This window comes from Mauremys reevesii, linkage group 3, assembly GCF_016161935.1.
Source record: "Mauremys reevesii isolate NIE-2019 linkage group 3, ASM1616193v1, whole genome shotgun sequence".
Lineage (NCBI taxonomy): Eukaryota > Metazoa > Chordata > Testudines > Geoemydidae > Mauremys > Mauremys reevesii.
This window is the reverse complement of record NC_052625.1, coordinates 142,224,949-142,238,796: the sequence shown is the minus strand read 5'-3', so window position 1 is coordinate 142,238,796 and position 13,848 is coordinate 142,224,949. Positions and strand designations below refer to the sequence as shown.

Genomic DNA, 13,848 nt, shown 5'->3' with positions numbered 1-13,848 from the left:
GAGACCTTTCTTCCTCAACCTAATTGAAAGATACATTTTCTTCATACATAGGAAATTAAGGATATTAAGAATGTGTTCTCTGAAAAACAGAAACGTCCCAATAATTAACAGACAGATACAAGTGAGGCTTTCTTCCTGTCTGTTTTACTAACCCTTGCTTATCTCATAACTTGCTTCAGACCACAATGGATTTCAGTTCTTGTAATCACATTTTTCTCTCTCCAGAGCAGCCTACTAAGGCAAGGTCTTTACACTATATTTCCTCGGTGGTAGCAGGATTACTCCAGACTTGCAACACTGTGTTCCAAAAAATCAAGTTTCCAATCCATCTTTATCTAATTTAGCTAGGAAGTTTCACACAACTTGCCATTGAAACTAGCACTTTGTATTCCTGATCTATTGAGGCTGAAAGTTGAATTTTCTTGACTTACACTCAGTTTGTTGCAATGGGGTATGCAGTGACTACTGGCATCAATAAGTCAAAGTCAAAGATCTTATGATTTTTTTCATCCATATGGCAATAGTAGAAGCATGTTGGCAATGAAAGCAAGGCGTTGGGATTTGAGGTCATGCAGCTTTCCCAGCCATCACTGTTCCTGTACTTTTCTATGTACATACAACCTCCCATCTCCCAGTTTCTCCGGTGTTTCCTTAGAAGGACCTGATTCCCAGGCTTCAAGACACTTACATAGAATATTATGAATTCTCAAAATTTGATTTTTACACCTAAAAACTCAACCATAGTTTACTTAAAAATTAACACTAAGAAGGAGGAAAAAACAGTAATCCTAAGAATGGAATGGAACTGAGTAAAGAAATATGAGTGTGTTAGGAAAAGTTTCGGATCAGCAACATATGTTTGAATCATGTGATGACCAGCAAAGTATGCTGGCAGCATGAAATCGTCTTCCAAGGGAAGCAGTGCAGGCCCATTGCTCAAGTACACCAAACTAAACTCAAGAATCTAGAGTCGGAAACAAGTATGCAGTTGAAGGAGTTGACCTAATGGGTCTTTTCTGTCTCTGATTTCTACTACTATTAGAAGTTAAGTTCAGAAATGGCAGATTTTTCTATCTACTTTATATTTGAAAAATTAAACATTACCTGATCATATAGGAGGGACAGAACTTTTGCTTCTTTTCTGAAGACCAGATTAAACCTCATTATCAATCTTATCACCCTCATGTGATGAAACTTATTCAACTATGATGGGAGTCCTATGCCAATCATTTACTGCTCAATCCAACAGGAATAGAACTGCCCTGACCAGAGCTTTATTGGTTTCCTCTTTTTGACATTTGAAACTACTTCATGTTTCTCATGTAAAAATTTACATTAAAGAATTATGCGTTTGTCTCATTCAAATCCTTTCTTTTCTGCTGTGATTAGAATAGCTCTCTTCGTCTTCCCCAACTAAACACATTTGACTACTTTGATGTTTCATTCTTCTCATACAGTATATTTTGCACTGCTTCTTAATAGACTAGTGAATAGAAACAAAAGATATTTGAACTTCCCTCCTCAAACATGACTACCTCAGTATACAGGCATTCATTCCTCTGTCCATTTCTAGAACAGTGATCTGTCTAGAATTTTAGAGGACACCATCTGTCTAGAATTTTAGAGAAGGAACCTCTTTCTTTTACCCTCTAAAGATGAAATTAGAACAGAAGACATCGAGGACACTGCTAATTAAATCTCTTACGAGGAAGAAGATATCTCAGACCAGAATAACTAAGCTAAGGAGATGAAAACAAACGCCATCTTAACAAATAACTCCAATTTCACGTCTTGGTTCACACAGCAGAAATGAAAGGTGTAGTGTAATCTGTAGGTACGTCTACACTACGGGATTATTCCGATTTTACATATACAGGTTTAGCAAAACAGATTGTATAAAATCGAGTGCGCGCGGCCACACTAAACACATTAAATCGGTGGTGTGCGTCCACGGTCCGAGGCTAGCGTCGATTTCTGGAGCGTTGCACTGTGGGTAGCTATCCCGTAGCTATCCCATAGTTCCCGCAGCCTCCCCCGCCCCTTGGCATTTCCGGGTTGAGATCCCAGTGCCTGATAGGGCAAAAATCATTGTCGCGGGTGGTTCTGGGTACAGCCTCACCCCTCCCTCCCTGAAAGCAGCACACAACCATTTTGCGCTTTTGCTTGGTGAACCGTGCAGACGCCATAACACAGCAAGCATGGACCCTGCTCAGCTCAATACCGCAATCGTGGATGTTTTAAACACCTCGCGCACTCTCGTGCAGTATATGGTGAACCAGGACCTTCAAACCAAGGCGAGGAGGAGGCAGATACGGCAGCGCGGCGATCACAGTGATGAGGACGTAGACACAGAATTCTCTCAAACCGCGGGCCCCGGAGCGTTGCAGATCCTGATGGTAATGGGGCAGATTCTATCCATTGAACGCCGATTTTGGGCCCGGGAAACAAGCACTGACTGGTGGGACCGCATTGTGTTGCAGGTGTGGGACGATTCCCAGTGGCTGCGAAACTTTCGCATGCGTAAGGGCACTTTCATGGAACTTTGTGACTTGCTTGCCCCTGCCCTGAAACGCCATAATACCAAGATGAGAGCAGCCCTCACAGTAGAGAAGCGAGTGGCGATAGCCCTGTGGAAGCTTGCAACGCCAGACAGCTACCGGTCAGTCGGGAATCAATTTGGAGTTGGAAATTCTACTGTGGGGGCTGCTGTGATGCAAGTAGCCAAAGCAATCACTGAGCTGCTGCTACGAAAAGTTGTGACTCTGGGAAACGTGCAGGCCATAGTGGATGGCTTTGCTGCACTGGGATTCCCTAACTGTGGGGGGCGATAGATGGAACCCATATCCCTATCTTGGCACCGGAGTGCCAGGGCTCCCAGTACGTAAACCGGAAGGGGTACTTTTCAATGGTGCTGCAAGCACTGGTGGATCACAAGGGACGTTTCACCAACATCCACGTGGGATGGCCAGGGAGGGTTCATGACGCTCGCGTATTCAGAAGCACTACTCTGTTTAAACGGCTGCAGCAAGGGAATTACTTCCCAGACCAGAAATTAACAGTTGGGGATGTTGAAATGCCTGTCGTTATCCTGGGGGACCCAGCGTACCCCTTGGTGTCATGGCTCATGAAGCCATACACAGGCAGCCTGGACAGTGGTCAGGATCTGTTCAATTACAGGCTGAGCAAGTGCAGAATGGTGGTGGAATGTGCATTTGGCCGTTTAAAGGCGCGCTGGCGCACATTACTGACTCGCTCAGACCTCAGCCAAACCAATGTCCCCTATGTTATTGCTGCTTGCTGTATTCTCCACAATCTCTGTGAGAGTAAGGGTGAGACCTTTATGGCGGGGTGGGAGGCTGAGGCAAATCACCTGGCCGCTGATTACGCGCAGCCAGACACCAGGGAGATTAGAAGAGCACACCAGGAAGCGGTGCGCATCAGAGAAGCTTTGAAAACGAGCTTCATCAATGGCCAGGGTACAGTGTGACTGCTGTGTTTGTTGATGAAAATCAAGGGGGGTGGGTGGACTCATTCCCTGTAAGCAACTCACCCTCCCCCTTCGAGTACAGCTTACTTATGCAAATAAAGGCACTATATTTTAAAAATCATGATTTATTTATTAATTCATTATAAAAAGAGGGAGAGAAGTAAGGGTGTGGTTTGGGAGGAGGATAGGAGGGATGGAGAAGGGCAGTAAAAAAATTTCACATTAATGACAGCCTTCTGGTTGGGCTGTCCACGGGGGTGGAGTGGGCGGGTGCACGGAGCCTCCCCCCACGCGTTCTTACACGTCTGGGTGAGGAGGATGTGGAACATGGTGAGGGTTGAGGGTGGTTATACAGGGGCTGCAGGGGCACTCTGTGATCCTGCTGCCATTCCTGAAGCTCCACCAGACGCCGGAGCATGTCAGTTTGATCACGCAGCAGCCCCAGAGTTGCATCCCGCCACCGCTGATCTTCCTGCCGCCACCTCTGATTTTCCTGCCGGTCTTCCTGCCGCCACCTCTCATCTCGGGTGTCTCTCCTATCCTCACGTTCACTGGCATCTTTCCTGTAATTTGATACCACATCCTTCCACTCATTCAGATGAGCTCTTTCCTTGCGTGTAACTTCCATAATATCCGAGAACATTTCATCTCGCGTCTTCTTTTATCTCCGCCTTATCTGGGCTAGCCTTTGGGATGGAGAAGGGAGGCTTGAAAATTTTGCAGCTGCATGAGGGAGAGAAGTATTTAAAAAGATACATTTTACAGAACAATGGTTATACTCTTTCACAGTCAACAGCACTATTCACCTTACATAGCACATGTGATTTCCCTACAAGGTCGCATTTTTCATCTTAATACTGAGTGCCTGCAGCTCTGGGGTTACAGATCTCACAGACACAGGTCCGGGCATCAGAATTCAGCTTGCATGCGGCCATGGTAAGCCACTGTATTTCGGCTTCTGCAGTGATTTACCCCTCCCCCCAACGCATGGCTAATACCATGCTAGCTCCCTGCTAATCAACACCCTTCCCCCCCCCCCGCACTGCCTGTCTGGTAGCTTGGGGAAGATCCCCGCTGACCAAACACGAAAAAGATCATCGGCATTTCACTCCTCCCCTCCCCCTGCTTGGCTACGTGCAGGAAAGGATTTTTTTTTGAGCTGCTGCAGTCCACGAACCCAGTAGGAAAATGGCCATCCCCCTTACTTAAATTCCTGATTTTCAACCGGTTACCCTGAACGATATCACTTTGCTGAGGATAACACAGCGAGATAAAGAACAGATGCTTCTTGAATGCCAGCAATCACCGGGACCATACACAGCTATGCTTTGCCATGCAATGATACCTGATTACTTGCTACATGCATAGCGTGGTAAAGTGTCCTACCATGGTGGACGGAACAAGGCTGACTTGCCCAGAAACCTTCTGCAAAGGCTTCTGGAGTACCTCCAGGAGCGCTTCATCGAGATGTCCCTGGAGGATTTCCGCTCAATCCCCAGACATGTTAACAAACTTTTCTAATTAACTATACTGTCAGCGAATGCATCCCAAGTCCTCAGGGCAAATCAATCATTAAAAAACGCTTGCTTAAAAAACAATCTTTGATATTTGCAAAGGTACACTCACCAGAGGTCCCTTACATGGCTTCATTGTCTGGGGTAGTGGGTTGGGAGGGTAATTCCATCAGGGTGAGAAAAAGCTCCTGGCTGTTGGGGCTCATGGAGTGCTGTGTGCTCTCTGCAAGGTCGTCCTCCTCACCTTCTTCATCGTCATCTTCCCCGTCCGCATAATCCTCAGCCATGGCAGAGATTACAACCCCCACCTTGGAATCCACGGACAGGGGTGGGGTACTTGTGGCTCAGCCCCCTAAAATTGCATGCAGCTGAGCGTAGAAGCGGCATGTTTTTGGCCCTGCCCCGGACCTTCCGTTTGCTTCTTTGGTTTTCTGGTAGGCTTGTCTGAGCTCCTTGACTTTCACTCTGCACTGCAGTGAGTCCCTGGTGTGGCCTTTATCCGTCATAGACCTTGCAATTCTTTCAAAAAGATGAAATGAAAAAGTATTTGAACGCAGTTCTGTTAGCACTGAATCCTCTCCCCAGATAGCGATCAGATCCAGTACCTCCCGTGCAGTCCATGCTGGGGCTCTTTTTCGATTCTCAGGAGACTGCATTGTTACCTGTGCAGATGAGCTGTGCGTGGTCACCTGTGCTGATGAGCTCTCCACGCTGGGGAAGCAGGAAATGAATTTCAAAAGTTCGCAGGGCTTTTCCTGTTTATCTGGCCAGTGCATCAGAGTTCAGAATGCTGTCCAGAGCGGTCACAGTGGTGCACTGTGGGATACCACCCGGAGGCCAATACCGTTGATTTGCGGCCACACTAACCCTATTCCGATATGTTAATCCCAATATTAGCGCTACTCCTCTCGTCAGGGAGGAGTACAGAAACCGATTTAAAGAGCTATTAAAATCGATATAAGGGGCCTCTTAGTGTGGACGGATGTGCCGTTAAATCGGTTTAATGCTCCTAAAACCGGTTTAAACGCGTAGTGTAGACCAGGCCTGTATTCCCTATAACCAACTGTCAGAAGTTAATGGCCCAACACTGCAAATGATATTTAAAGTTAAAATACTAGAAAAACAAGTTTTCTATTTCAAGCTCTTCATAATGCTATCTGTATGCCATGTAAACTGCTGACCCAGAAAACTAATTAATTGCATTAAGATGCTATTGATGGCTACGTCAACTTATTCCAATTGATAAGTAACATATGTGAGAACAAATTCCATATATGATTTAAGAAAATGTTATTTAAAATTCCCATTGAACACGTAAAGAAGACTGAGAAAAAACAAAAACATTCTATTCCACAGAAATAAGTGTTCACGCAATTTCAAGAGTTAATTTTGAATATTAGTCGAATTTGCCTCCAATCCAGTGGTTCTCAACCTTTTCCCTATCATGAGTCCACATTACAACAGAAAAGTTTGAAACCCTCCCTCCCATTCATCTAAAGAGAGGGAGGGCAATGATCCTTAGGCTGAGAACCACATATTCTAAACCAATCATTCAAAATTTGATAAAAATGCAAAATGAACTTGTTGCGGGGTAGGTACACCCCGTCACAGGGTGTCAGGTCATGTGTGGTCAAAAGGACAGAGACGATACTGCAGCCGGGTAGGTCCTTTGCTGAGGACCCTTACTATAAAATGTGGTAGTACTGCCTAGTGACTGGAGTCAATAATGTCACCCCTCTCCACAGGGCAGCGTGGCCAACTGGCTGGAGTCAATAATGTAGCCTTTTACAGGCAGGGGAGCGAGACCCAATGGCTGGAGTAAATAAAGCGGCCCTTCCACTCAGGGCAACATGGCTTAATGGCTGGAGTCAATAACACAGACCTTCTACTCAGGGCAGCATGGCCTAAAGGCTAGTCAATGAAGGTGCCCACTTCTGGGGTGCTGTGTGGCCTATTGGTTCGCTGGGGAAGTGGGGTGCCATCTAGAGGTGTGAGACCCAGCCCAGAGCCCTGTTGGTGGTGGGGGTACCCACCACCAAGTCAGCAGGGATCTTCCTGAAGCATGCTGACTGGTTCCCTGGTTCACTCACCAGAGAAAAGTCTAAGTCCCCTGGGCTGCTTCCTACCCTTTCTCCCTCAGTGATGCTCCAAAGTCCCCCCGCGTCTCTGGGGTCCTCAAGTGATGTAGTTTCTGTCGACACGGACTCTTCTCCGGGCTCATCAGGTAGCCTGGAGTCCGTTTGGAGCTCTGCATGCCATGGGCCTGCAGCAGCTCCCTGGAGAGAGCCTGCAGTCTTCCCCTTCAGCAGCTGCTTCCTTTTATATTCTGCCTCCAAGCTGAACATACCCAGCAGAGTTGGAGGGGCGGGGCTTCCTCAGCCTACAAAGCACAGTTAACCCTTTGGGAGCTGGTGCAGGATAGGTGCACCTCATCACAGAACTCTTCAGTGAATAAGTCTGTTTGTGATCTTTAGGGCTGGTCTACATACCATTTTTATACTAACACACACACACACACACACACACACACACACAATGCCAATATAAGCATTTTATACCAGTCTAGATGCATCCACACTAGGGAGTTGTACTGCTTTAACTATATCAGTTTCTAAACCAATATGTAGTTATATCAGTTTCAAAAACTGTTTGTAGACAATTATGTGTTTTAAAAAAAAATGCATGTCTTAAACCAGTATTCTCTATGTAAAATATATAGAAAAACCCTGAAGTGTGATTCTCATCTAAGAATGAATTATGTATAAATAGCATCTTCTTAATTCAACAGATTTGCTCCCTGTGATTATTCAGAATTATATCTGCTAAACAGTGACAAAAAATAACGTTTTATTGCTTTTACTCCTGTTAGCATGACAGTCAACACAACCAGGAGAAAGTACTGAATACATTTCTTCAAATTCATCAATTCAGTTGTTTACTACATACCTATCAGTTACTCCTATACAAACCTACTGAAAGCAAACTAAATAGTTTCACAAGCACTGAGAGCTTAATCTTTATTATGGATGACACATGAGAAAAAATAACCTAGCTTGACTCTTGGATCCCAGGTTTAGTTTTCAGGGCTGGCAGTTATAAGAACACTTACTTGTAATATTTTTACCTTTCAAAGCATAGAATTATATTAATGTTTAAACATAATGGTATTCGGAAAAGGATGCACTTAGTCTCTTATATCTAATCTGATTGTTATATTTAAAGTAAAATTAAGAGTCTTTCATTAATTAATTTTGGATATTTTTGCTTTTGATAAAAATCAAAGTTCTGAAAATACTCATTTTGAGGCTGTATATGCCAAAGAAGTGTAACACAATCAAATTTCCATTAACATTCCCCAATATACTACTGAGGGAACTCAACTGCTGAAGTTGGAACCTTAACGAATACTAAGCACAGGATCTTTATAAATCCAACATTACCACAAGGAGATCAGCCTCTTTTGGTTATCAAATGTCACACAAGTTGTGGTCAAGCCGAGCAGTGCTTGCCCAAGAAACACTCACTTTTATCAGAAGGCGTTAGGTAAAACATCTGCCCCGTAAAACGTCTGTCCCGTATGAGTATATGTAGCGATGGGGCAGGACCTCCCGCCAAGACGGACAGGAAGGAATGACTTTTCACCCTCTGGTGGGCAGAGCCAGACAAGTCACACCCACCCTGTCAGAAGCATTGGGGCGGGACAGAAAGTTTAAAAGGTGGGCCCTGCAGCTCAGTTGTGGAAGAGCCAGAGAAGGAAGCAGACATGTCTAGCCCGCTGCTGAGCCCTGCACCCGAGTTGGAGCTCTGTCAGGACTTAGAGAAGGGGCTGACTGACCAGTACCTGGAGGAGCTACTGGGACTGCTAATGGCCGTGTACCCCAGGGAGATGGAGGAATCCCAGGAGACAGAGGTCCACTCCAAAGGGGTAGTAGCCTACCCACATTAGGCCAAGAGGCCTGCATTTAGCCAGAATGACCAGGGATGCAAAACCATCCCCTGAAGTGTCCCTAGCCTGTGTTTGCCAGAACCTGGGAATGGGCAATGGGATGGGTCACTTGATGATTACTTGTTCTGTTCATTCCCTCTGAAAGCAGCTGGCACTGGCCACTGTCAAAAGACAGAATATGAGGCTAGATGGACCACTGGTCTGACCCAGTATGGCCATTCTTACGTTTGTCCGCTATATGCCTGAGCCAGGAGGCCAGGTGAAAGACAGCTTACTGCTCTGCCCTGCCCAGAGGGCCAGAGCCTCTTCAAACTGCTTATTGCTCTGCCCTGCCCAGAAAGCTATAACCTCTGAGACTGCGAATTCCCCACTGAGCCTTGCCTTTATAGACACACAGTAATGAGGGGCGTGGCCTCCCTCCAAGACTGATGGGAAGGGACAGCCACAGACCCCTACATTATACAACTGTTTAGCTGCCATTGTCTGCATAAAGCAACCAACTCTATTATAACTGGTGCATAAAGTAACATGAGATTGATTTTGAGAAAGACAAAAGCTTGTTTATAGGGTCATCTCCATCAAGCAATCCTTACTAGTGGCACAAACATTGCACTGAGGAAATCCACTTGCTTAGATCCTTCTTGGAATCAGAGAAAGTAGTAATGCTTGATAATGGAAGACAAGATAGTGGAGAGGCAAAAATGGTGCAAAAAAGGGTAAAAAAAAAAAAGAGACGTACCTATAAGCTCTGAAGGATTCTTATCACTAAAATGTTCACATAGGCGGATAAATGCTTCTGTGTTCTCAGGTGTAGGGCACTCACCATGCCTGGTAAACATTGAAAAACAAAGGTTAGAATAAAAACAACAGAAAGGGGAATGAATTCAGTAGAGACTTTTTACTTAAATATCAAATATTTATTTGGGTACAATCAACTTACCCTTTACACTGAAGTTTTATATATTTGATCCCTTCTTTTTCTATATCATTCCTATCATAGAATCTAGTGGTGTTCGTCAAGTCCACCAATAAACCCATTTTAACCTAAAAGAATAAAAGCAGAGTAATTATGTTATATTTAATTGCTCCAAATATGAACAGCTCACCAATAACAACCAAAATAAACTGACAGCATACTAAAGGTGATAATGCCTTTATATATATATATACATATATATATATATACACACACACACACAGTGCATGTTCATAAGCAATATGTAATATTTGGTTCCACTACCACCACAATTTTTCCTCCTTCAAAGCTTCAATGTTTCATTTTTCAACTAGCCACAAATGCCAAACTTCCCAAACCCCAAAACAACCTGCTTAAAGTGAAGAAAAAATATCTGGTGAGGAAAGAGTATGCAATCTGAATTTAAATAAAGAAAGAGTGGTTAAATGGATTCAGATATTTTTAAACTATTATGAACTCAAGCTGTAATTAAATCAACACAGTTTTAGAACCCTGCAGCCTGAGCCCTGCAAGTCCAAGTAGGCTGACATGGCCTAGCCAAGTGTATTTCATTGCACGGTAGACATACCCCTAGACTTTTAAGGCCAGAAGAGACCATCAGAGTCATCTAGCCTGACTTCCTGCACATTGCAGGCCACAAAACCTCACCAAACACTCCTGTAGAGGGCCCATAACCTCTAAGTCCTAAAATTTCAATTTAAAGACTTCAAGTTACAGAGAATCCACCATTTACTCTAGTTCAAACCACTAAACGACCCATGCCCCATGCAGGGTCTCTGCTAATCTGAGCTGGTGGAAAATTCCTTTCCAACCTCGAATATGGTAATCAGTTAGACTCTGAGCATGTGGGCAAGACCCACACGCCAGACACCTGGGAAAGAATTGTCTGTAGTAACTCAGAGTGCTCCCCATCTAGTGTCTCTGGCAGTTGGAGATATTTGCTAATAGCAGTCACAGATGGGTCATATGACATTGTAGGTGACTTCACCATACCATTCCCTCAATAAACTTATCAAGCTAAGTCTTGAAACAAATTAGATTTTCAGCCTCAGCTACTTCCCTTGGAAGGCTATTCCAGAATTCCACTCCTCTGATGGTTAGAAACCTTCATCTAATCACAAGCCTAAACTTCTTGATGGCCAGTTTATATTCATTTGTTCTTGTATCAGCACTGGTCCTTAACTTAAATAACTCCTCTCCCTTCCTAGTGTTTATCCATCTCATGTATTGTCATAGAAATGTAGGGCTGCAAAGGACTTCAAGAGTCATTCTAGTTCACCCCACACACTGAGGCACATTAAAGTATACTTAGACCATCCCTGGCAGATGTTTGTCTAACCCAGAGGTTCTCAAACTGTGGGTTGGGACCCCAAATGGAGTCACGACCCCATTTTAAGAGGGCGAAGCCCGAGCCCCACTGCCTGGGGCCAAAGTCCGAGGGTTTCAGCCCTGGGCAGGGCTCAGGTTACAGGCCTCAGTCTGGGGCTGAAGCCCTTGGCTTCAACTTTGGCCCCATCCACCCAGTGCTGTGGGGCTCGGGCTTTGAGCCCCTCCACCCAGGGCGGCAGGTCTCGGGTAGGCTCAGGCTTCATTCCCTCCTCTTGGAGTCATGTAATAATTTTTGTTGTTGGAACGGGGTCCCGGTGCAATGAAGTTTGAGAACCCCTTGTGTGAACTGTTTTTAAAAATCTCCAGTGAGGGGATTCCACCACCACCCTAGGTAACCTGTTCCAATGAGTATATAGTTAGAGGTTTTTTCCCTAATATCTAACCCAAATCTCCCTTGTTGCAAACTAACCAACTGCTTCTTGTCCTACTTTCAGTAAACATGGAGAACAACTGATCACCATTCTCTTTAAAACAACCTTTACCATTACCATATTTAAAAACTTATCAGGTCCCCTTTTCAGCCTGCTCTTCTCTAGACTAAACATGCACAATTGTTTCAACTTTCCCACATGGGTCACGTTTTCTAAACCTCTTACTTTTGTTACTCTCATCTGGACTCTCTCCAGTTTGTCTATAACATTAAACTGTGACATTCAAAACTGGACACAATACTCCAGCTAAGACCTCACCATTTCTGAAAAGAACGGGACAGTTACTTCCCACATCTTACATATGACACTTTTGTTAATATATCCCAGAATGACATTAGCCTTTCTCGCAGCAGCACTGACAATATTCCTCAGAAGATGATCCAGGTGCTTTTTCATGGCTTTGAAACCCTCCAGTTCATCAACTGGGACAAACTGTCAAAGAAAATTATGCCTTTACCTACCATGTATGGCTCTCTCAGATTAATTGCATTCTACAAAAACAAGAGGATTTCAAGGTGTGCCAGTACGACAAAAAAAAAAAATTATCAGCTACTGATGTGCTTTAAAATCAAAATCAGTAGACCTAATCTCATTCGATAATTAGAAATGTAACAAAAAAAAATACTTTCAAGTATATACCAGTAGCTCACTTAAACATTAAAGATAGTATATTTTTTAACCATAATACGCTTGTAAGAGGATGGTGATAGTATGTCATTGTGATATTAGTAAAACACTATTATGTATTCAGAAACATACAGGAGTTCTGATTAATAAAAATATCTATATAAAAAGGTAATAGGCTTCTATTTACATTTAAGGCTAATGGGCCATCAATTATTTAACTTTGGATATAGCAAAGTTATAAATTAAATGCATTAGCTTTTCTAGATTGTTTGGAAGCAATCTTCAGCTGTGATTGGAGAATTACCCTTGGGGAAAATTCTGCACCAAAAAACATTAAAAATTTTGCAAAATTCTGCATATTTTCTGGTCAAAATAACACTATGTAATCACGCCAGTCTCAATTATTTTGGTCATTTATTTTAAAATAACTGTCAGCAACTATGTCTATAATAATACAGACAACAAAAATTCCCCAGGGAGTAGAGTGTTACAGAAACCCCTCCAACAACCCAGCTCTTGTTTCTCCGCCCACTCCTCCCCATAGCCCAGCCAGGGAGCCAGACACCCACACCCTCTTCTCCCAGAGCCCAGCCACAGGGCACCCCCGCAGCTCAGACACTCGTACCTCCTCCCATCTAAAAGCCCAACTGCAGGACAACCCCCAGCCCAGACACCCACACCCCTTTCTGGGCCTTGACTACACTAAGAAAAAAAAGTTATTTAAAAGAACATTAGCTAACACATTTTAATTAAATTCTGTTTAAAAATACATTAGGCTCCTGGTGCAGAGTTTATGCACTTTTCAACATATTAGCTCATCATAGTCAATCCTAAGACTGCAGAGATGACCTTTAAAAATGTGAACCAAATATAAACTACATGTCATCTACCCTAGTCCACAGGCAACCTAAATAATAGATTTGAGAAGTGTGAACTGTACTAAGTTATCACATCTGAAGTGTGATGACAAATTAAATGTGAACATTAACTACCTCAATGGTCATCATTTTAGTAGGAACATAAATGAGGAGGTTTGGAGATGGGTGGTACCTATTTATATTCCAGATATGGTTGCACATGCACCAGAGTCAGAAGATTTTCATAGCATTGTCCATTTAACCAACATATGCGTCATGAGATGCCTCGTGTCTCAGACGAGGTTATATTAGGTCATGCAAGTCGATGCCTTTTCACTCACCCTCTTACTGCTGAGTGTACCAGTCCACAGCAGAGAGCACAGAGGGTAGCACAAACACGGACCACACATCTTGAAGAACCTCCAGTTTCAGGTAAGTAACCTCTTCAAGTGATGGTCCTATATGTATTCCAAACGTGGGTAAATATTGAGAAGTTGTCAGTGGAGATGGGTACGAGGCATCACAGCCTGTAGTACGGCATCACAAGAGGTATCAGAGCCTGTAGTACAGCATGGCCTACTGCAGCATCCTCCACCACCCCTCAGGCAATGGCATAATGGG

General features: G+C 43.9%; 1 protein-coding gene across 4 annotated transcripts in view; it reads right to left on the bottom strand.

Moving 5' to 3' along the window:
• Positions 1–13,848, bottom strand: part of RNGTT (RNA guanylyltransferase and 5'-phosphatase) — a 438,367-nt gene that overhangs the window by 398,955 nt on the left and 25,564 nt on the right. For all 4 annotated transcript variants that reach the window (XR_005595781.1, XM_039528842.1, XM_039528843.1 and 1 more), the window contains exons 3-4: positions 9,888–9,991; positions 9,687–9,775 (exon numbers count right to left, since the gene is read on the bottom strand). Coding sequence is in view for 3 of the 4 variants with exons in the window: in XM_039528842.1 (XP_039384776.1) it covers positions 9,687–9,775; positions 9,888–9,991 (193 nt within the window). In the remaining variant the exon portion in view is untranslated. The remainder of the gene's footprint in view (positions 1–9,686; positions 9,776–9,887; positions 9,992–13,848) is intronic.